General features: G+C 37.2%; 1 protein-coding gene and 1 long non-coding RNA gene across 3 annotated transcripts in view; one reads left to right on the forward strand and one right to left on the reverse strand.

Moving 5' to 3' along the window:
* Positions 1–20936, forward strand: part of SMAP1 (small ArfGAP 1) — a 94071-nt gene that overhangs the window by 28885 nt on the left and 44250 nt on the right. The window contains exons 4-5 of one of the 2 annotated variants that reach the window (XM_065056240.1): positions 3067–3142; positions 19416–19493. In XM_065056240.1, coding sequence (XP_064912312.1) covers positions 3067–3142; positions 19416–19493 — 154 coding nt within the window. The remainder of the gene's footprint in view (positions 1–3066; positions 3143–19415; positions 19494–20936) is intronic. The other variant, XM_065056242.1, reaches the window with a different exon arrangement.
* Positions 5978–19514, reverse strand: LOC135578990 (uncharacterized). Its single transcript, XR_010471192.1, has 3 exons — positions 19384–19514; positions 17721–17788; positions 5978–6590 (listed from the first exon to the last, which is right to left on the reverse strand). It is a non-coding gene; the product is annotated as an uncharacterized LOC135578990 (long non-coding RNA).

Genomic DNA, 20936 nt, shown 5'->3' on the forward strand with positions numbered 1-20936 from the left:
GCGAGGACAGATGACTAGGATGGAAATATCAAAATAAACCAAACCTCTCTGACAGCCACCACTTACTTGTGTTGGTGTGTGGTCATCACCATATACCTGGAAGGGGAGGGTTGAAAGAAAAATTTCCTACTGCCAATAAATAGCTTTCCTCAAAAAATACCTTTTTTGAATCATTAGGATAATGTGTAATGGCATTAATTTAGATTTGTATTATCTCCTGATTTAGTGGTGTTTCTCCACAGGTAGGATTTGCTTCACCTGATCTTACTGGAACTTTTTCACTATAATGAGACCCTGAACACCTACTGTTAAGTGAGCTGAATTCTTCCTTAGCTCTCTTAGCCTGATGATGATACAGGCAACAGAGGCTGATAAGTGGACTTAGTCATAACTGGATCTGAGTTTTTTCCTTCTATATCAAAAAGTGATTTTAGTTCTTCTGTTTATTGGGTACTATGCTCCATATGCTATGTGCAGACTTTTTTTTTTTTTTTTTTTTTTGGAAGGGTTAGATTAATAATAAAATTCACTTGAGCAAAACAGATAATGTTTCTTCATATTCCAGTAGGTTTTAAATGAAACATACATACACATGAGAAAAAAGTCACTGGAACCAGATAGCACTGCAGTATTCCAGCCATAATATTCTAGAACTTTATTTCAACCATGAGTCTGAAATACTTTGACTAAAGCTTACTCAAAAGTGGGTCTTGAAGATGTATATTTTGTTTTTACTGCAGATAACTTGGATTCCCTGGTGCTATTACAGGAGAAGCAATCATGCTTTACTTTAAGCTTCTCTTGTCAGATCAGGCCTAAAGTCTCATTTTAGACTTTCAAAAAAATAATTTTGTTGACACTGTATACCTTGAAGTAACTCTGTAGCCTTTTGAACAGTTGTCAGTTTCTAAGTAGTGGACCTGGTCAACTGAATATGTTTTATTGCATGTGTTCTCTTTATTAAAAATAGAGTGCCAGGAGAGAAGATGCCAGCTTTTTCTATTTTATTTGTCAGTTCCTCCATAACTTTGGCATTTACTTACCCACTTGACATTCATGACAAGCTGTTGTGTTATGGGCTTTTTTGCTTTTCCTCTTTGTATCACTACAAAACCAGCATTGTGTCTTATAGGTATCATTGTGGTGGTTTTTTGTATGTCAGCTTTAGCTTTGTGTTTGAAAATTGTTTTCTTTTTTTTTCTGAGGGTAGATTAAATAATTTTTTTTGGTCTCTTCATTTTACTCACCACTTAAAACCTCTGTTGAGGTTGCTTTAAATTATTTTGTTAACAAGAACGCTGAAGTTTACTGATCTAAAGAAACGTAGGCGTGGTCCGAAAAGTTCACACATATTGAAGTGGGATAACAACTAAAGTGCATATTTTTCAAAATACACAACTTAATACCCTAATGTAATAGCATCCTGAAAAATTAAACCCTATGAAATGTAAATACTTACGATTCTGTGTTAATAACTTTTGAATTGGAACTTTCTGATTGTCTGAAACATGAAGTGTACATTCTGTGAAACTGCTAAAAATAGGGAAATATTTATGCAAAAAGAACTAAAATATCTAACACCCAAATTGAAGCAGCCAAAACGTAATAGAACACTTGACAAAATAAATGTCCATCTGAAAATGTGAATTTTTGCAAATCAGTTAAGACTTTATTTGAAGAACAAATAGGTTGTTTAAAGGTATTTTATAACAAGTTTTTCATCTTTTCTGTTTACTTCTTAATTAGTTACAATTTAATACAGTTATCCAGTAACAGCCCCAAAACATGGAAGAAAACTTAACTCCCTTTCTCTGTCTCCTCCCACTGAGATTATATAATGCACTAATTTGTACTGCAAGTTGAAAATAAACTGAGAGAGTCCTGTTTAGTCTTAGCTAAATTTGGAAAGTTGTGGGAGTTCCATATTGCACAAGTTCCATTATTCTGTAATTTGATAATATACATTGATTTTTTGGCAAAATGACAGTCCTTTGGTGTGTGTAAAGAATAATGCAATATTAGTACTAAGATAGTTGTCTGTGCTCAAGGTGCCCTTTAGAATGTAGATATATTTGGAAAGAGATATGAAAGAATGCTTTTGTTTTTACAGCTTTTTTGAAGCAGTGTCTTCAGGTGACTCTTGCATACAATTTGAAACTAAATGTGGTTGTTGACGATATAATTTGATGCACAGAATGAAGGAACTGAGAGCTCTGAGTTTAGTGTTAATCTTAAGAGCTGTTACTTGGAGCTAAGGTATCTTTCCATCCATTGAGAGAAAAATCGCTATGAACTTCCACAGTGGCAATTTGAATTTTTGAATGGATAATCACATTGATGAATGAATTAGTTAAAATTTATTCTACCAGAGAATCAGCTTTACTAAAGGTAAAGTATTCACACTGCTTTGGATGAGTTCCTTTGTGAAGCTGAGAGAATAACTGAGGAAAACAACTACTTGTCCGTTTATGGTTGAGCTAGTGAGTTGTCAGTTCTGGTCTTCTACATCAATCTGTTTGCTGCTATTTCCACCTGTGCTTCAATATTGTTTTTCACTGATGTTTTAGGTTTTTTTCCCTTTCCCTTGCTATAGTAGGAGACTTTAATGGAGAACTTATTGATCTCAGAGAACTGTTTATGATCAGCTCTTGATTAATGATATAATTTGTGCAAATCAGAGACCAGGTATATACATTTCACCTCTTATCAGAAGAGAGCGCGTTTTTTCCCAAGTTATGGTGGTAAACTATACTTTAATTATTTACCGCATGCAAGTACCTTTGTTCAAGTATTTGCAGGAATACTGTGTTATTTTGAGTATATCTTTCTCATATTGTTTACTGAGAGATTAGACTGATTAATTCTCGGTAGTAAAAAGCAGCTCCTTTTGGACACTGCAATAGCGACTGTACTGTGTAGAACAGTTTGTTCTGTTGTTTTAAAACTACAAAATGAGATGGAGCAAGAATCTGGTGCAATTCTTTAATTTTAATAACCTGTCAGCTTTTTAGGTTAATGTTGCTATTTATCTGAATGCATATTTTTCCTTAAACAAGCTACTTGCAGAGCTGTGGAATTTTTCATCAGGGATAAGTACGAAAAAAAGAAGTATTATGATAAAAATGCAATTAACGCCTTCAATGTAAGTAAACAGTTTCACCAAGAATTCTGTCCCTTTTCTTTTTTGAAAGTTGCAAAAGAGAAATGTAGAAAACTTTACATATATGAAAATGTCTTTCACAGTTGAGAACTTCTTCATACAGAGCTAAATTCCTCCTTTTGTATCTCTTGAAAGCTATTTCTATGTTCTGTAAGCTCAACATACATTGTGTATTACATTTATAACAGCAAAGCATTATGATCCAACAAATAGCTTGCTTCTGACTCCTTATATTGTGTGTTTCAGTGATGAGTAGTTCTTCAACCTTAGACTTTGAGTCCTTTTTGAATATTTTTTTCCACGTTCCAGGAATAAGATAGGATTACTGTTCCTGGTGATTTTGTCCTCCCTCATTCTCTGTAATACCTTAGTGAGAAATCCTGGGGTGTTTTGGGCCCCTCTTCTGTGAGCCTTATGGCTCTGCTGAATTCTAGACTATTTCTTGGAGCAAGGTGCACTGTTAAAGCAGACACAGGCAATGTGGCAAACCAGGTATTTGATCATGGATCTGTATGGTCACTTTGATAAGTAGATGAGTGCTTTTCTGGCAAAGCAGTTTTGAGAATGTCAGCCTTTACTGAAGTTCACAGCCTTGTATTTATATAGGTATATGTATGCTTAAACACTCGCTCCTCTATACCTACCTTGTTCAAGTATGGTCTAACATGTAACTTACTACTCCATAGGCAGTAAACTTTGACAGGGAAATGCGTGTGAAGGTGGACAGAAAGGGTGGGAGTTTATGCTGCCTCTGCTGTCTGAGACAGTGGATGTTTGACCAATAGTTTAATTTTAGAAGGATAAAAAAACCCCAAACCTGGAAACCAGAGCAGTGTAGTTCATTAAGCATTGCTGAAGTAGAGAGAAGATGGATTTGCTTAAGAGGTAAAATACAAATAGTGATTTGAATTACACTGTCAGTTACCCCTCCTTACTTTGGTTCCAAAGTAGAAAATAGGACGAATTGTTTAAAAATATACTTCTTTAAAAAGTTCAAAATACTCCAAAGATCTTTCTAGACAGAAAACCAAGGTGTCTAATGTAGTAGTCCACTGCTGCCTTAATATGTTTGAAGGAGTCATTGGATTTTGCTTAGCATATTGCAGGCTAATATGAATCACTTTACCTCTTATAGCAGTAGGGATGGAATCCAGACAAGCTGAAGAGATGCATGTTACTACTGAGTAGGGAACACCATTTTATTTCTTCCTACCTAGGCTTTTCTTTCACTAACTCATGTAAATGGCACAATCTCCCTGACATAAGAACAAAATCTGATTATGAAATATTTTAGCAACAGATGACTCATGCACATTCAAATTCACCTGCATTTCTTCAAGGCCATCAAACACCAGGTTGAAGGTAGACAATCTGAAATCAGTCATAGCAAAATCATAAAAGTACACAATACTAAGTTGATTGGACCACTGTATTATAGCACCTATAGCCCTAGTCTGACGCTTATACTGCTTACCCTCCTTGGCTCTGGTCCCAGCCCAGTGCACATGCGCCTGTGGTGGTGTGACTGGTATTCAGTGATCAGCTTTTGCATGGGTCTGGGATTGACAGGGAAGAGGAAGAAAAGGTGAAGCTGGGTCTCCATTCTGCATGTCTGATATGCTGCTTTTCTGCTCCTGGACCCTCTTGGCAGGGAGGAGGGGAAGTTGCCTATGCTTCCAGCACAGGGAGGTACGTGGGGAGTTTGAGAAGAATGAGGTGAGGAAGGGAGTTCTGCAGAGGTGTGTGTTTCTGCATCCCCGTGCAAGGGGTGGTGATGGTTTCTAAAGCTTCCTTTTTGCAGTCCTCATGACATCCTAGATACTTTCCCTCTGTCCACCCTTCCAGGAGGTGGGAACTGATGGGCAGCTGCGGAGGAAGGAGGAGATTCCTGTTTGGAATCTGCAGCACTCTGCCAAGTATTTTGGTAGGATGGAAGCATTTGCTAGCATGATACTTTAATGAGTAATCGTCTTGTGAACTGTTAAAGTGGGGTGTCTGTGCTATGTCATGGCAAGTTCTTTTCTTCTGGAAAATTTCTTTACCCCACTTGTTGGGGTGATGTGAGCTTTTAGAACACTTACTTTTTGTTACCACCTTTGAAATAGCAATGCCTCTTTCTTGGATTAGGACCAGTTTAAGTTGGAGATGTTTATACATGTTGTCATTTTGTAAAATGGGTCCCTTCTGGGTCTGAGCAAGTAATATAGGAGTGCAGAAACAGGCTTGCTGTGCCCTAAAGGTCACTTTCCTTAACCAGTGATTTCACTGAAGTGGTATTTAAAAATGTAAGTGGCTTTTCTGGATTTAGTTGACAGGTTTCTTGTGGTAGAGTCTTCCTGTAGAATGTAAGTTGTTTTGAATAGGTTCTCTTAAAACATGCAGTACAATATTTCTCTTAGCTTAATTTTGGCAAGATCATAAGCTTTTCAAGTACAACATCTGTGTTGGTGTTAATGTATTCTGTCTGGTGGAGCCCAGGAGTACACGTCAAAGTTCGGTTCTTTGTTCTGTGGTGCTCCGGATTCGTGTCTCTTCTCTTTTATTATGAAATGATTGTTTATAATTGTTAATTACATGAGGCGTTTTGTGTTCTGACTGAATTTCATCTTACTGAGTTTGGTTTTTAGAGACACACACTCTAACAGCAGAATTGGCCAGTGCAGAGCCAGTAGTGCCATCAAACATGCAGACTAAAAATAAGCAAATATGATTTTTTTTTTCTGCAGTTCACTGAAAAGCAATGTAGGGTAAAGCTACAGAAAAAAAAGGCATCTGCAGTTTTATTGGTTAGTTACATTTTAAATAGAATAATGCATTTAAGTAGAAATCAAATATACATTAGAAAAATCTAATGCTGATTGAAAGCAGCCTGACTTAAAAGAATAATTGAAGTCTATTGAAGCATAGATCTCGGAGATTTCTGATCCATTTTGTTGAGAAAATGTGAAATGCTGGTTCTATATCGGTGCTCAGGACTAAATGAGTAGCACAGTTTACTCAACTGTTAAAAGTGGGTTATCAGTAAATAGTTACTCTCTTGTGTTCCTGCTCAGACTCAGTGCAGGTTTGTGACTTGTTTCTAGAAAGATCTGAGAGACTGATGCCCTGGAACAGTGGCATGTTTTTGGTTGGTTATCTGTGGTTTTGTGTTGTTTGGTACTCGGAAAGATTCTGGTATCAGGCCTAATTCTTAACCACAATCTTAGGCTTTAGCCTTGAGAAAAACCTTCTGGAATGTAGCAGTAGTGGTAGCCCCAGGTAGGCAAACTGTGCTGCTCAGGGTCAGGTTAGGAGATGGAGGTAAGAAGTTTATCAGAGTTCAGGCTGTGCTTGTCCCTTCTTTTCACAGCTGTACTTTCACACGTGCTGGGGGTGAAACAAAAAACAGGAGCTCCAGTTCAGAATAAGCAATGGAACTGGGAGAGGAAACCTGGGAAAAAAATATCAAGGAAATGATGTATTAATTATTTTTTACTAACACTGATAATAAAGTTAAAATCAATCTGACATTTAAAGGAACATGTTAACATGGATGAGTTTTATGGGTGGCTTTCAGTTGTGGTTTTTTTTTTTCGCATATTTATACTTTTTTAGAACTTCCTTGGAACAGAAACCATTTTCTTAACATTAGAAACTTTTTTAACAGTTACATATGCATTTTCTTTACAACATTGTAAGACAAGAAGAAAAAGTTTTAGAAAAATGCTTATCAATGCAATTGTTGAAATGCTTTATTTCAAGAGCACTGCACTGTTGTAATTTTTTGAATTGTTTTCTGTTTGGCTGCTGTTAAAGTGCCAGTATTTATTTTTAGGTTTTATTCTGATCAATGTAAAGAAGAGAATTTTGAATAAATTAGCCTACCCAGGGAGGCAAACTGATTTTTTCTTTGTCCCCCATGGAAGCATCTTCAGATGCATGTCAGCTCTTCAGAAAACTCTTAGAGTTGAAATGATCTGTAAATATTTAGATAGAGTTGCAGGGTTGTGATATTATAACTAAAACTATGAAGACAGCTGTATGGTACTTACTGTATTTTGGCAAATGTATCCTATTATGAAAGTATACTCTGTTTAAGCAGTGTAGCTCATGGCAGAGTAAGAAGTAGTCTTTCTCAGGACAGCGTCTATCATCATTCTCTCCCAACATTAACAGGAGTCACACTGGTATAAAAGATCAAATTTCTCAGAAAGTAGCTCATAGTCCTATTGTGGTGAGACCTTGGTTTGTCGGGACTTCTAAAGACCAACTGCTCTTGATATGGCAACTGCCTTCCTGTTTTGCTTTGGTACGATGTAATTTTGTAACAATCAGGACTTCATGTTTTTTTATGCTTTTTATGAATGCTTACATTTAAAAAGTAAAAATACTGGAGGCTGACAAGATGTTACTTGGGAATATATATACGTTTGTTCTGTGAATAACACATGGTCTGGTATTGTTAAAAGCAGCAACTTTTGTTTCACTCTTCGAAGAATCAGCTTAGGAGTGACAGTAGCTCTTAGCAAGTCAACTTATTTTAAATATCCTTAACATAATACTGTACTCCTGTACTGTACTCTTCTGCCTAACCCCCTTCTCGATTTTTAGGCATCCATGAGCTGTGATTGATACAAAGTATAGCATTGAATCCAATAGAACAGACTTCACCTAGTAGTAAAATGATTAGAGTGTCTTTATAAACACAGTGCATCTAAGATACAGTAACACAAGCAATTTACTGTGTAATGTGCTGTGCTGCTTGACTGGATTTGTCCCTGAAAGCTTGTACCACGCAAATGAGAGCTTGCATCACTTCTGTAACTCACTACAGACAGTTACCATAGGTCAAGTGGTGTGAAGTAATTTGGAATGTTAAAACTCTCCTTCAGGTGCATGCTGACATGAAACTGCTCAGGAATATCATTCCACTTCAGACTTGCACCTGATTATTACTTTCAAGCATAGGCAAGTCCTTTTATATTCATTGTAGGTTTTTTTTGTACACAACAGTCCTAGAACTGAAGGGTAAAGCATGCAAAGCAACTTCTCCTCTAACAATCTTAGTCCTTACGCCTGTTGCTTATTAAATCTTTTGTTTGCTTTGGGCTCGCATTAAACTCTCAATGCTCCTTTAGTTTACTGTCTCCTGGAGCACTCTTAGAAGAGCACAGCTTACAATTACACAAACACCTTTCCCCAGGAATCTGAACTTGTATGCTTCAATAAATTACTTGAAGGTCTTCTTCAGAATTGTTGCACTAAATGTAAGTGAAGCAAATACGAATCTTGTTGGAGACACAGGCATATTCCGAGAGAATGAAATATAAAGCTATCATGATTTTTTAGCAGCATAAAGTGCCTTACTGTTTTAGAAAGACTCCTTATCGCAGCAGAAAAGACTTTCATAGTTCTGAATGTGGGTGTACAAAAGGAACTCCCAAATGGAAAAACACTGTACAGGCTAGGCAGCTGTTTGCCTTAACTTGCTTCCCTTTTTGTATTTTTTTTTCCACTTTTTCCCTGTTTAGGCTTTTCTCCTGTGTTCTTCTCACCAAGTCTTAGCACAATTGCAGTTACTCTTTTGTTTCTATACTTTTTACCTTATTTTTTGTCTGGGATATATCGGTAATTTTCTGGATAACTTGGTATACTCTTATTTCCTCACACCACTTTCTACTACTTCCAAGAAAACCATGGATGGTGACAGTGATGGTGAGCCAGAAAAGAGAAACTTGAGTTGGTAAGACTTCTATCTGCAGCCTGTGCATTTCACAGAATCACACAGAATCACACAGAATCACAGAATCGACTGGGTTGGAAAAGACCTCAGAGATCATCGAGTCCAACCCTTGGTCCAACTCTAGTCCATTTACTAGATCATGGCACTAAGTGCCATGTCCAATCTCAGTTTAAAAACCTCTAGGGACGGCGAGTCCACCACCTCCCTGGGCAGGCCATTCCAATGCCTGACCACTCTCTCTATAAAGAATTTCTTTCTAATATCCAGCCTAAATTTCCCCTGGTAGAGTTTAAGTCCATGTCCCCTTGTCCTATTGCTAACTGCCTGGGAGAAGAGACCAATCCCCACCTGGCTATAACTTCCCTTCAGGTAGTTATAGAGAGTGATGAGGTCACCTCTAAGCCTCCTCTTCTCTAGACTAAACAACCCCAGCTCCCTCAGCCTCTCCCCTTAGGTCTTATGTTCAAGTCCCTTCACCAGTCGTGTTGCCCTTCTCTGGACCCGCTTTTTTTTTTTCCTACTTAATTTCCTGTGGTGATATTTTTGTGGAAAACAGGGCAGATGTAGCTATTCTTGACTTTTGGGACAGGTTCTTCTTCCAGTTCTTATGGAATTTGTTACTTGTATTGGGAAAACAATGTTTACAGTAGATTTTCTGACATCCCCAGCAGCTGTAAGAGTTGTTTAATGAAATGAAAATTGAATGTTTGCAGTTCATAAATATAAATCCTGTTACAGGCTGAAGAAATGACGTGGTGTATTCAGGGCTAATTGTCATCTTAGTTGGATTATCATAACTTTTAATTATTTTGAAATACTCAATTGAAACGGAATATGGATGATGTACAGCTTGGTTTCAATGCAGGATGAGAAGTGTTCTCAGGAATCTATCACAAGAAATGCTTATGAGCAGACTGTGTTTTCCAGTGAGAGAGAGCAGATTTCAAGTGTTAACTGACACTTGTGACTATCATGACAAAGCAGTTATTTGACAAGTTCACTTTTTGGCCTTGTTGCTTTCCTTTGATAATCTAACCGATCCTAAAACATAGCAGTTGAATCCAGAACTGAAAATGGATGGTTGCTGGAGAGATCACTTTCTAGTTTAGATGAACTTGTTCAGAGGTGAAATTTACCCATATTACTGACTGCAATAATCAAACCTGAAGAGTAAGACTGCATCGCTTCCTCTCCGTACTCACGTCTTTAGAAATGGCATTGTCTGCTCAACTGATGTGAGGGCAGTTCCCAGTTGTATAGGAATGTGAGATTGTAACAACTTATCAGTTTGGTATCTCTTCACTTCAGAATTAGTAATGAGTTCTAAAGAACAGAAATCCTGTTGTTTAAGAGAGAAAATATGCATATATCATCTTTCTTGTCATTGTTAAAAAATTTAGCTCATCCCAAGGCTACCTCTCTCCTTACTATTCCTGTTTTCTGCCCATCCTTTGACAGGTTTATCACCAGTACCTGAAATGATAGTCTGAGGTGACAACAGTGGGTGGAGTTTGCTGTTGTTGAAGGGAATGCAGCATGAAAAATCAGAGCCCTTGGCTTGGTAAAGTCTGAACAGAGCTGATAAAAATGCATTGACTGGCTTTCTGTGCTTGGATGAGAGATGTTGCTTGGTTTTTGGTCACAAACAGAATAACTCAACATTGTGCATGTATGTGACAGGGTGAAGTGCTCAAAGGCCAACTTAGCTCAGCTTCAGCCGAAGTCATTTGTTCAGTCTGGAAATAAGGCAGAAGTATGACAAGACCAGTGGCTCCAGAACTGGTGCTCTGCATCTCCAGATACTTTGGGGTGTTTGTTTTTATGAAAGTAATTTCTGAACAGAGTATTCATCTAGACTGATGATCTCTATATTGAGTCCCAAATACTTGTAATCAAAGCTATGCAACTGGTGAGGGGGAAAAGCATTTGTTAATGAGGCTCATGATCTTAGATGTAGTGGCCAAGAGAAATAGCTTGTTTTAGGTTTTTGGGAATTAGTAACAATCTCCCAGAATTGCTGATCAGGAGAAGTAAGCTTTAAAATAGATTATTACACAGTTTACCAATAAGCCAAGAGGAATGTGTGATTTGTAGAACCGAGGTTCCAGAAAGACTAAAATGTGCCTAAAATACACCCTTGAGTAACAGCAACAGGTGGGATTCTTTGTGACACAGCACTGCGCTAATGAAGGGGTTTCTGGTACCCAGTCCAAATAATTTAATTTGACTGAATCTACATGCTGCTGAGTTAAAAGCATATGAAAGTGGCAAACAGATTCAGGAAAACAAGTTGGAATCAATCATATTTTCTGAATTTTTAAAAAACTTGGCACATCTTATTTGACGTAAAATAAAAGCTGTAAAAAGACAATATTTCTTAAACTTTTGTTTATTTTTGCATCTTGTACAATGATACCTATGCCTTACAAGTAATGAGGAGAAGCAGTGAGGTTGCTGTGTTGGGTGTTGATAAAGAATACCTATATTGGTACTATCACAAACAATTTCTGCAGTCCTTAATAAAAGTAAATACGTAGGAGAATAAGGTGCACAGTTTCTCGTAATGCATATGGAAATTGCCTTATTCAGGTTAGATGGTAAATAAGCTTAAGCGGACTCTGGATATGTTCAGTCTCAAAAATTATGAACAGGCACAATCTATTTCCACTACATGGAGTGTGAATATATTATCATGTCCTGCCAGCATTTAGAGAATAGTAAACAAAGTTTCTATATTTAAGAAAGGGTGTAAATTATGTATGGAGCAGAAGTTTCATATAACTCTAAGTTCACGGAAGGAAAAGGATAATGGGTCTGTGTTTTCCATGCTTTCCTAAGACATTGTGTATAATTTAAGAAGTATAAACTTAGGCAACTGGATAAAATGTGATGTGAGTTTAGAGACTCTGGTGGCACATTTTCCAGAAAGTTATCTTAAAGGAGATTAAATCCATAATACATGTACTGCACTAAAATATGTCATGTGGGCACCTTAAGATGGGTAAATTGGGGTATGATGGGGTATGTGAACAGTAAGTTTATAGTAGCTACAATTGAGAAGCATTCAGTCATTGGCTTGGAGACACGTTACCGGTTACCTCTCCCAATATTGTAAGAACCATATTAGTTTTTCTAGTGGTTTATGAGGAATTTGTAAATCAAGTGGCATGAAGTATTTTTGAAATATGCTAATGAAGATGGGCATCATTAGAAAGCACTGAAGTACCATACATGAATTATGACTTGTGGGCAGGGATAGCAAAAGCGGGATAAATTTATTTTGCAAGTTGGTGCTGTTAGAATTGGTTGAATTATAGGGTTGCAGAATAGCTTAGGCTGGAAGGGACCTTTGGAGATCATCCAATTCCCCTAGTCAAAGTGAGGTCAACTAGAATAGGTTGCTTAGTGCTGTGTCAAATTGGGTTTTTAATATCTCCAGGGCTGGGGACTCCACAGCTTCTCTCTGGGTAACTTTTTCCAGTATTCAACTGCCCCTATAAGAGGGGAAGTTTATTCTCGTGTTTCAGTGGAATTTCCAGTGTTTCAATTTACATTCAATGTCTCTTGGTCCTGTTTCTCAATACCACAGTCTTTCTCTCCTCCGCTAGTCTAAACAATCTCAACTGACTAAGCCTCTCCATATCTGAAAGGTGCTCTAATCCTTTAATCACCTTAGTGTCCATTTGATGGACTTGCTTCAGTCTGTCTCTCTGCAAGTCTCTCTTGTACCTGTGAGCCTGGAACTGGTCACCTTGCTAGCTCATGTCCAACTCGTCCACGAGGACCTCCAGGTCCTCTTCTGCAAATCTGCCTTCCAGCTATTTGATACCCCGTCTGCCCTGGTTAATGGGGTTATTCCTCCCCAGGTGCAGGACTTGGCACTTCCCTTTGAACTTCATGTGGTTCCTGTTGACCCATCCTGTCAAAGGTGTTCTGAATGGCAGCACAACTATCCGGTGTATCAACCGCTCCTCCTCATTTTGTATCATCTGCAACCTTGCTGATGACGTACTCTGTCCATTGGGTGGGTGTAGATGAAGAAGTTAAATAGTTGGCCCCAGCATCAATGCCTGGATGTGCCACTAGTGTCTGCCCTTGAGCTGGACTTTGCCCAACAAAGGTTAAATGAATGAGTTACAGAAGCCAGGGTTCATGTGCAGGGTCTTACTTTCCCCACTTCCATAAGTACTCATTCAAGGAGCAGCTCACACAGCTGGGCTGCCCAGCTATGAGTTACAATGTCCATGTAAGCGAACTTTCTTCCAAAGCTGAAATCTGCAGTGACTGTGTTGCTAGTTTAACATGAATCATGAAAATGTAAAAGTAATTGTTCTGAAGTGTTGGGAAGCTTTCATTAAAGACAGTTTTTTCTGGAACATATAGAGAAAACACCTATTAGGTTGGACAGGGGAAATGGAGAACACTCCAATAAGAAGTTAAAAACATCTGTTTTGTTTATCCTGTGTCAACCTTTAATTAAGCCATGGTGACTCTCCGTAGTATCTCAAGAGGTGGTTATCTGAAGGAGAAGCTAAATAAACTAAAAAAGATGTGGGCAACAGTAGGTATGGATGGTCTTGGTCAGAGTTGGAAAAATATTTTGCTCTCAAGTCTAATACTATCAAATATATCTGTATTTCCCACGACACTAATTGCATCTCTACTTGATGTAAATTTTATGAACTTTTAGAGCTCTGCACACGTCCAGAACTACAGCCAGCTTGTGCAGAAGCTTCACCATATTCCTGGAACAAGATATGGAAGGGATGGAGGAGTTGTGAGCATGTTCAGAACACTGACAGAAGAGCAGTACAGGCTTTTTTGAGAAGCCAGCTACTGCTGTGTTTTGTGAAACATGGGATGCTCAACCTTTTTATGTGGTATCCGGCAGTTAGAGCACTGAATAAGGGAGAAAATGTAGTAACTTTTTAAAAAGTCTTACCATTTAGCCTAAAGAACTTCTGCAGAAATTCCTAGATGAAGGTTATTAATAGTACATTAGTATACTCCTTCACTCCTTATACTCCTTTCTGTATTTTGATAAGAAGTCTCTTTCAAAAAATGGTAAGCAATTGGTTTTGTGTTTCTATGCATCCAATAGTATGTAATTTCTACTGATTTAAAATAGGATACTAATCTTAGTCTTGTCATCATTTGTTGGAGATGTATGGTAATAAGGTCAAAAGTCTCCTGAAATGAGAAAAACATGTGTTGTAGCTGAACTTAAAACCTGTAAAATGAGTGTAGAGTAGTTGTCTTCTTATTAGGGTATCTTCCTCGATTGTGTGCATATAAAACAGCCACTCGAGGGCACCTTTGTATTTGGTTCAGCTGCTGATTTCCTGACTATATTGTCATAGTTTGGTAACACAATCACTTTTAATCTCTTGAATCTTCTAAGTGATAGCACCCTAAATTTCATATTTAAATTGAAACTTAATACAGGTTTCCAATGCTTTAACTTGAACTCTTTTTAATAAAAGGCTGAATAACAACATGCATTGCATCAGGAGCAGGATTTAGTAAAAACTACAAATAAAATTTGATTAAAACTTTATTTATTACATAGGCCTTAATGACTGTGTTTGTACAACTGTTATCTACCATCAGAAATATGTTAGTACAAAGTGAACTAAAGTAAAATCCTTCTTAGGTTTCGTATGTTATGTTTTCCGATAGATTTAGTGCTTCCTTAAGCTTACCTTTTTCACTTGAAATTGTAGCCTGGTGCATAGACTATATCACAGCCACGGGGCCAAATAGTGTTTGTTTTGATGCTTTAATGTGAACTGTTGACATAGTATGTGTTTGGATAGTGCCACTACTAAGTTATAACTTAATAGTATAGAAGTTTTGAATGGACAAAATAGGGACAGGTAACACGTTGCCATGTAAGAGGACAGGGAACTGGAAAAATATTGTAAATCTGCAGATCCTTTCATTCCGATCTTATGATTTTTGTGAACCAAAGAGTTTCTCACAGAGCATAGGTGCAAATGAAATCTTATGGTACAATTGCAAGTGTATGTATTTTCTTGCTCAGCACTGAGTGTTCCTGATGCTTTAAAGACAGTATTGAGTTTCATTGTGCAAAATGGTTATTTTTATTTTATCAGCTTTCTAAAAGGGAGTTCCAAAACACAAAGAATAGAAGGAATTGCTAAAATGAAATTACTACCAGTCCTTTGGTCTGAAATGCGATCGAAATTCTGTGGACATATGAGTATAAATGTGGAAACCTAAGAAACAGCTCTTTGCCTTCATTCCCTATTTTAGGTAATTCTCAATTAACTTTGTAAACAAAAGACCCATCGACTCTTAGATTAAGAATTAAATGAAATATTCTGATGCTAGTTGTCAGTTTGTGACACATTCTTAATGCACACAAGCACACGGACTTTATTCTTTTTCTAGCAGCATCTAAAGTTGGTTGCAGGGGTTGCCATCATTTTTGTCTGGTACTGTGAAGTGCCAATAATCAAGGCCATCTTGGTTGGTGATTTTCCAGAACATAGTGCTAATGTATGTTATCAGAGCAGATCAGCGTGTGCATCTTTAATTGAATTCTGGAAGATGGCTGGAAATTACTTTTTACATTTTGATGTAGAAATGTAGATGAACTTATTGGTTTACACATGTAGCCAAAAGTGGGAAGGTTTTGGTCACTTGTCTTTAGTAGTTGTGATGACAAATCTTACTCTTACTCTTTTTTGCTCAAATGTCTTTTTCCATTGGATCTAAATTAAACAAAGATATTGTCTACCTTTCCTGCTGTCTGCTCTTCAAACGTCATAATTGCCCAACTTTTCTAGAAACTGATACTTTAGCTTTTTTCTCTTTGTTTCCACTGGAATGTAACAATTGGATTAAAACTGCCAAATTAGAAAAGTGATAACAGAAGCCAATTATTGCTGTGGTATAGCAATTTTTTGCAAACCAGATTGTTTTTCCTACACTAAAGAGGGGATGTGTGCTTGTAAACAACAGTATTTTCAGGTACTCTAACTTGGACCCAAGCGTGGAGTGATCTTCTTTTACTGATGCTTCTGATCAGGCTTATAGAAACAATTAATTATTAATAAAGGCTGATAAATACCCAATAGAAAACCCATATGTTACTTTGATGTGGGGTGCTGCATTTCAGTGATCTCAGTCTCCTAAAAAACATTTTTGAAGTTATTATTGCAACCTTACTTGGCGATCCTGAGTGGTGATCAGAGTTCTGCTATAAATATTTAAAGTGCATTTATGGCTTTCGACTAATTAAAGGCGGGTTCACCAGGACTTACTCTGGAGTGAGATGCCTCTATGTGTCATGGGTGAGTGGTTTGACCTGGGGTTAGTCTAACCTCAGCGCTCCCACTGCTGGCCACAAATGTAGAAATAGGTCACCGAGAGATGCTTTCTCAGTTGCCATTCCAAGCAAACTAGTGAATCTCTTTTGACTACAAACAGGAACAGCTCTATGAGCTGCTTTAGCACTGCAGTAGTTTCAAAAACAAAGTTTTACTGGAACTATAAGCCAGGAACACACAACTTGTCGTCAGCCACTGTTCCTTATCGGTGTTTCATCTGTTCCATATCTGATATCCCCCATAGCTTATGATAAGTCTGCACTGCAAACAGGACGTAGAAGGTATTAGTACTAGCTTTGAATGGCATACAGGGATATTGGCAATGAACTCCTCAGAAAAGCATTGAAGTTGTTTAGGGATGATTTATGCTAATGAGAAGAAATATTTTCTGAGTTTTTTGCTATATATTGCATCTGTGAAGAGTGCTGCAGTTTGCAACTGCGACCATACCACAACCTTTCAAAGTAGAGTTGGGGGCATTTACAGGTGAGAACAAAACCTGGGAGGTTTTACTGAGATCTCAGAATATCAAGCAACTTTGCTGGTTTGTTAAAATATTGCATGTGAGTTGGTTTGAGTTAAGAATGAGTGTTTTAAAGTCTCCTTAACACCAAGCACTTGATGACTATGGTGTTTGGTTTCTCTTCACGCTTGAAGAAGGCATTAGCATCCATAAGAATGACTTGGATGTTAGTGAAAATTCCGTCTGTCCCCTCAGCTTTGGCCTGTCCCAAGGGCAAGTATCTCTTCAGGCTTCGCTGATACCCTGATAAGCTCTTGCTGTTCCCTGACTGCTTAACCGCTTGCTACAATGGGCTGTACCAGCTCCAGTTTTAATCTGGTTTTAATCCGGTTTTATGTTTAACTTCATCCAGCCATTCAGTGTGACTTGATTGGATTTTTTCATTCAGATTTCCATATTTGGTGCCACATGGTAAATGAAAAATTTAACACAATGCAGTGGTGATAAAGCTGTTTGGTAGCCCCAACTCATGCTGTTACTTTTGTTACATAAACTTAATCAGTTCTTTATACATTGTAGTGTGTGTGCTCTTAAAGATTACCTTCAGTCATATGCCTTTTGTACTCTTGCTTAGTTCAGTATTTGCATATGTGAAGTGTGGTGCTTTCAGGTGCTGTTTTTTAGCCTGAAGTGAAAGTAGTGCTTCTGTTTATCTTTAAACATTACACTCGGGCATGTCTCAACTTGTACGTCCCGTTCCATACCCCAGATTAGATGGCAACTGCTTTTCATTCTGTCCCCTGTTTACGACATGCATGACGCTTCTCCAATACTTGATTTGCAAAACTAGAATAATTACTTTCAAGCCTTCCTAGGATTACCTTGTCATAGGTCAGATAATCTCTTAATTTATGAAGAAGATATGCAGATTGAGGAGGACTATTGTGGAAGGATGGAAATGTGATGCAAACACCTATAGTGCTGATTCTTCCCTGAACCCCCAAATGAAATTCTGCTTACCTGCTTCTGCGTGATGAGTAGCTGTTATGTGCTGTTCACCTGTGAGACACCTATCAAGCTGAAATTCTCTTCCAATATGAAGCATACAAAAGAATGAAACAAAAAAATCTCATTTTAGAAACTTGAAAGTATACCTAAGATGTGTCATTAGCACACATTTACATTTAATTGAAATCTTAGTAAGGAACTCAGTGTTAGAGCTCATAGTTTAATATATGTAGTTATCCTATCATTTTTCTGACATCTTTATTTGATTACAATGTGGTGTAATCGAAATAAACAGGATCCTTGTGTTCCTATAGCAACAGAATGCTACAGTTTGAGAAACTGCTTCATTGCAGCAGATGTATCCATAACTCTTCTAATAACCTGAGCATTTTAAAACAGTACATTTAAAAGTGAGGATTCTGTTTCCTATTTCTGCAGGTAAAATTTGGTTTTAAAATAAACTTTTAAAGTATCTTTCCTGAAGGTCTACACCATCTTCCAGGATAAGCACTGGTTCTGAGTTTGTAAAAATACTATATATTCTATTAATATTCCAGCTATATAAGCTATAGTACTGTTTTTTCTGTAAGAAATATGGGGTATTTAGACCACATGGCAGGTTTGGTTTGGTTTGGTTTGGTTTTTTTAGCTTTCAGTTACCTTTTAGTGCAAGCTGTTGGGTTTTTTTTAAACTAAGTAAAAACATGTCATCTAAATTGGTTATTTTGATCCAACATAATGACCTGCTCTGTAATAGCATCGTTCATTTTTAAGTTTTCCTTGTAGATAGTAGAGGTGATAGAAAACATCAAAGTGTGAGCGCTGTAACTCTGAGGATCTTCTACATGTTTGGTAAATGTATTTCAGTTGTGTTTTTCTAGTAAGGAAATAGAAAGATAATGTTTCCATTAAAGTGATCAACTATGCGTAAAGAAATAGGATAGGAAGATGTATGAAAATACATTTAGAGAAATCCTATTTTCTTGAGTAAACTGCATCTGTTGCATAGATAACACATACCTTTTGGATAATTCTGGAAGTCTAGTGTTGCTAATTGCCATTTTACATACCGATCCCTAGAAAAGAAGTATCACCTGTCTGGAAGGTCTGGCATCCTATTGCTAGGATGTAGCTTTATATTAACCTTTAGTTTTTTATTCATTCAGAGTGCTCTTGGAGAAGAGTTAATTAGAACTTTAATTAATGTGTAACCTTCAGAGTTATTCTGCATTCCTCTTAATAAAAATATTCTGTTACAGTGAACAAGAACAAAGGCACTCTCCTCTCTCCCCCTCCTCTGGGATGGTGTGCCTTCGTGCTTCAGGACATTAATATTTCAATAGTCACACTGGGTAAAATTGAGCAATGGAGAAAACCTAATTATTTTTCTTAGGCCTGTGATATGATCTTATCCAGGTTGATTTTCTTATATTCTATTCTAGTGAATTTCATTATAGGTCACTCATTCCTACCTGACAGATTTTCTTTAAAAATCATATTGATTTAAAAAAAAAAAAAAAAAAAGGAAATACTTTTTCTCCTCTTTCTCTCTTTTTTTTTTTTTCTGTTATGTTGTATTTTTTTTTCTCCACCCCCAAAATTTTTGAAAAAAAAGAGTGAAAATCACGTCTCTTAGCTGCCTCTGCTCGCTCCCCTCCCAGCTGTTCTTGCTTACCTTCTTTTTCATATCTTTCCTGTTTTGCACAGATCTCCTCTTCTGATGCTGCTCAGCCTTTGGCATCCTCTCCTTCTCTGCAAGCCGCTGCTGAGAAGAGCAAAGCAGAGGTATATTGCTTTTGGGTGTAGCTGTTGTCAGGTTACTGCTTTGCACAAATGTTTACATTTATATAGAGTAATTTCACTGAGCTAACTAGGCAGTTTGAGTTGCTGGTATTACTTCAGGCATTTGAAGTCCATCTCTCCTTGCTTCCTGGACTAGATACATGAAAAAAAACAATACAGTGAGACAAAGCACATGCGTGATTGTGATATGTGAAAATTCCAGTTCTGCTCTGATTTAATGTCACAAAACTGTGGAAACACCATTTCATTCCCAGCTAATGGGCATGAGTGCCATTGTCCTCTCTCCTCAGGAATAACTTTTGGTATTTTTTTAGTATTACTTGGTTGTTCCGGAATCTAAATTATCAGTACTGTTCTAACCATCTAGTTCAGTATCCTTGGAGATCAGTATAGAATTAATTCAGTGACACTTCTGTTAATTCATACTGGTTTTAATATCCCTCCTAGCTGGGATGTGTGTGTATGTCCTGACCTTACATTTACTATTTAGATGGGCCTTTGACAAACAACACAAACCCAAGTAGATGAGGCATCATTTGTATGAACTTTATTAAATGTCACAATTTGCAACAATAATGGAATACATTTTTTAGATTGTGAATGCTCAATGTTAGATTCTTGGATATTTCACTCTAAATTGAGGCTGTATACAGTATGTGAAATAACTTACAATCTAAACATAAACCCTGTCTTCTAAATAGAGAAAACATGGACAGATGTTATAAATTATTTTAGTTCAGCTATATTTAAACATTAATTAAAATTTAAATGACAGTGCCATGGACTAGACCACAAGCCTTGCTGGATTTGACATGGTTTTTAAGTTATACCAGGAAGAGCGGCAGCCACTTGGAATGAAGCTTGCCTTTGCTTTCTCACACATCTCGCTCGATGCATTCAAATTTGAAAGTTTGTCTCTAGCTAGTATGCCATGCTGCTAAAAATGAACCTTGGAGAAAAAAGATAAATAATTTTTGCATAGAATTTTAAAACCAGTATGAGTTTAATTTTATTATCTTCATATTCTTTTTGACTGCTTTTGCAAGTAATAAAACTCTTAAGTTGAAATTCTGGCATGAGGACAGCATCTGAGAAATGTTTTTATTTAGTCTTAATTCATTTTTCTCTAATGGAGCTGAAGCAGAAAGCTCGCATATTGAAATTGTGAGGTGTGAAGATGAAGGACTTACGGGTTTTCAAGTCCACAATGACAATGAAGTGAATGAAAATAAAGTCACTGGGAATCAAGGGAGTTCCTGTAGGCTTTTTGAGGTGTATAGGCAGAAACGCTGGTGAACAGTTCAAGTCTTCACATATTCACTATGAAGCTCTCAAGTATTTGTTAAGGACAACTTTATTTTTATTTATATTGGGTCACCTTTGTGGAGAGTTCACCATATGAAACTTACTGCAAGCCCTCCTTGT

Source organism: Columba livia, chromosome 3 (assembly GCF_036013475.1).
Source record: "Columba livia isolate bColLiv1 breed racing homer chromosome 3, bColLiv1.pat.W.v2, whole genome shotgun sequence".
Taxonomy (NCBI): domain Eukaryota; kingdom Metazoa; phylum Chordata; class Aves; order Columbiformes; family Columbidae; genus Columba; species Columba livia.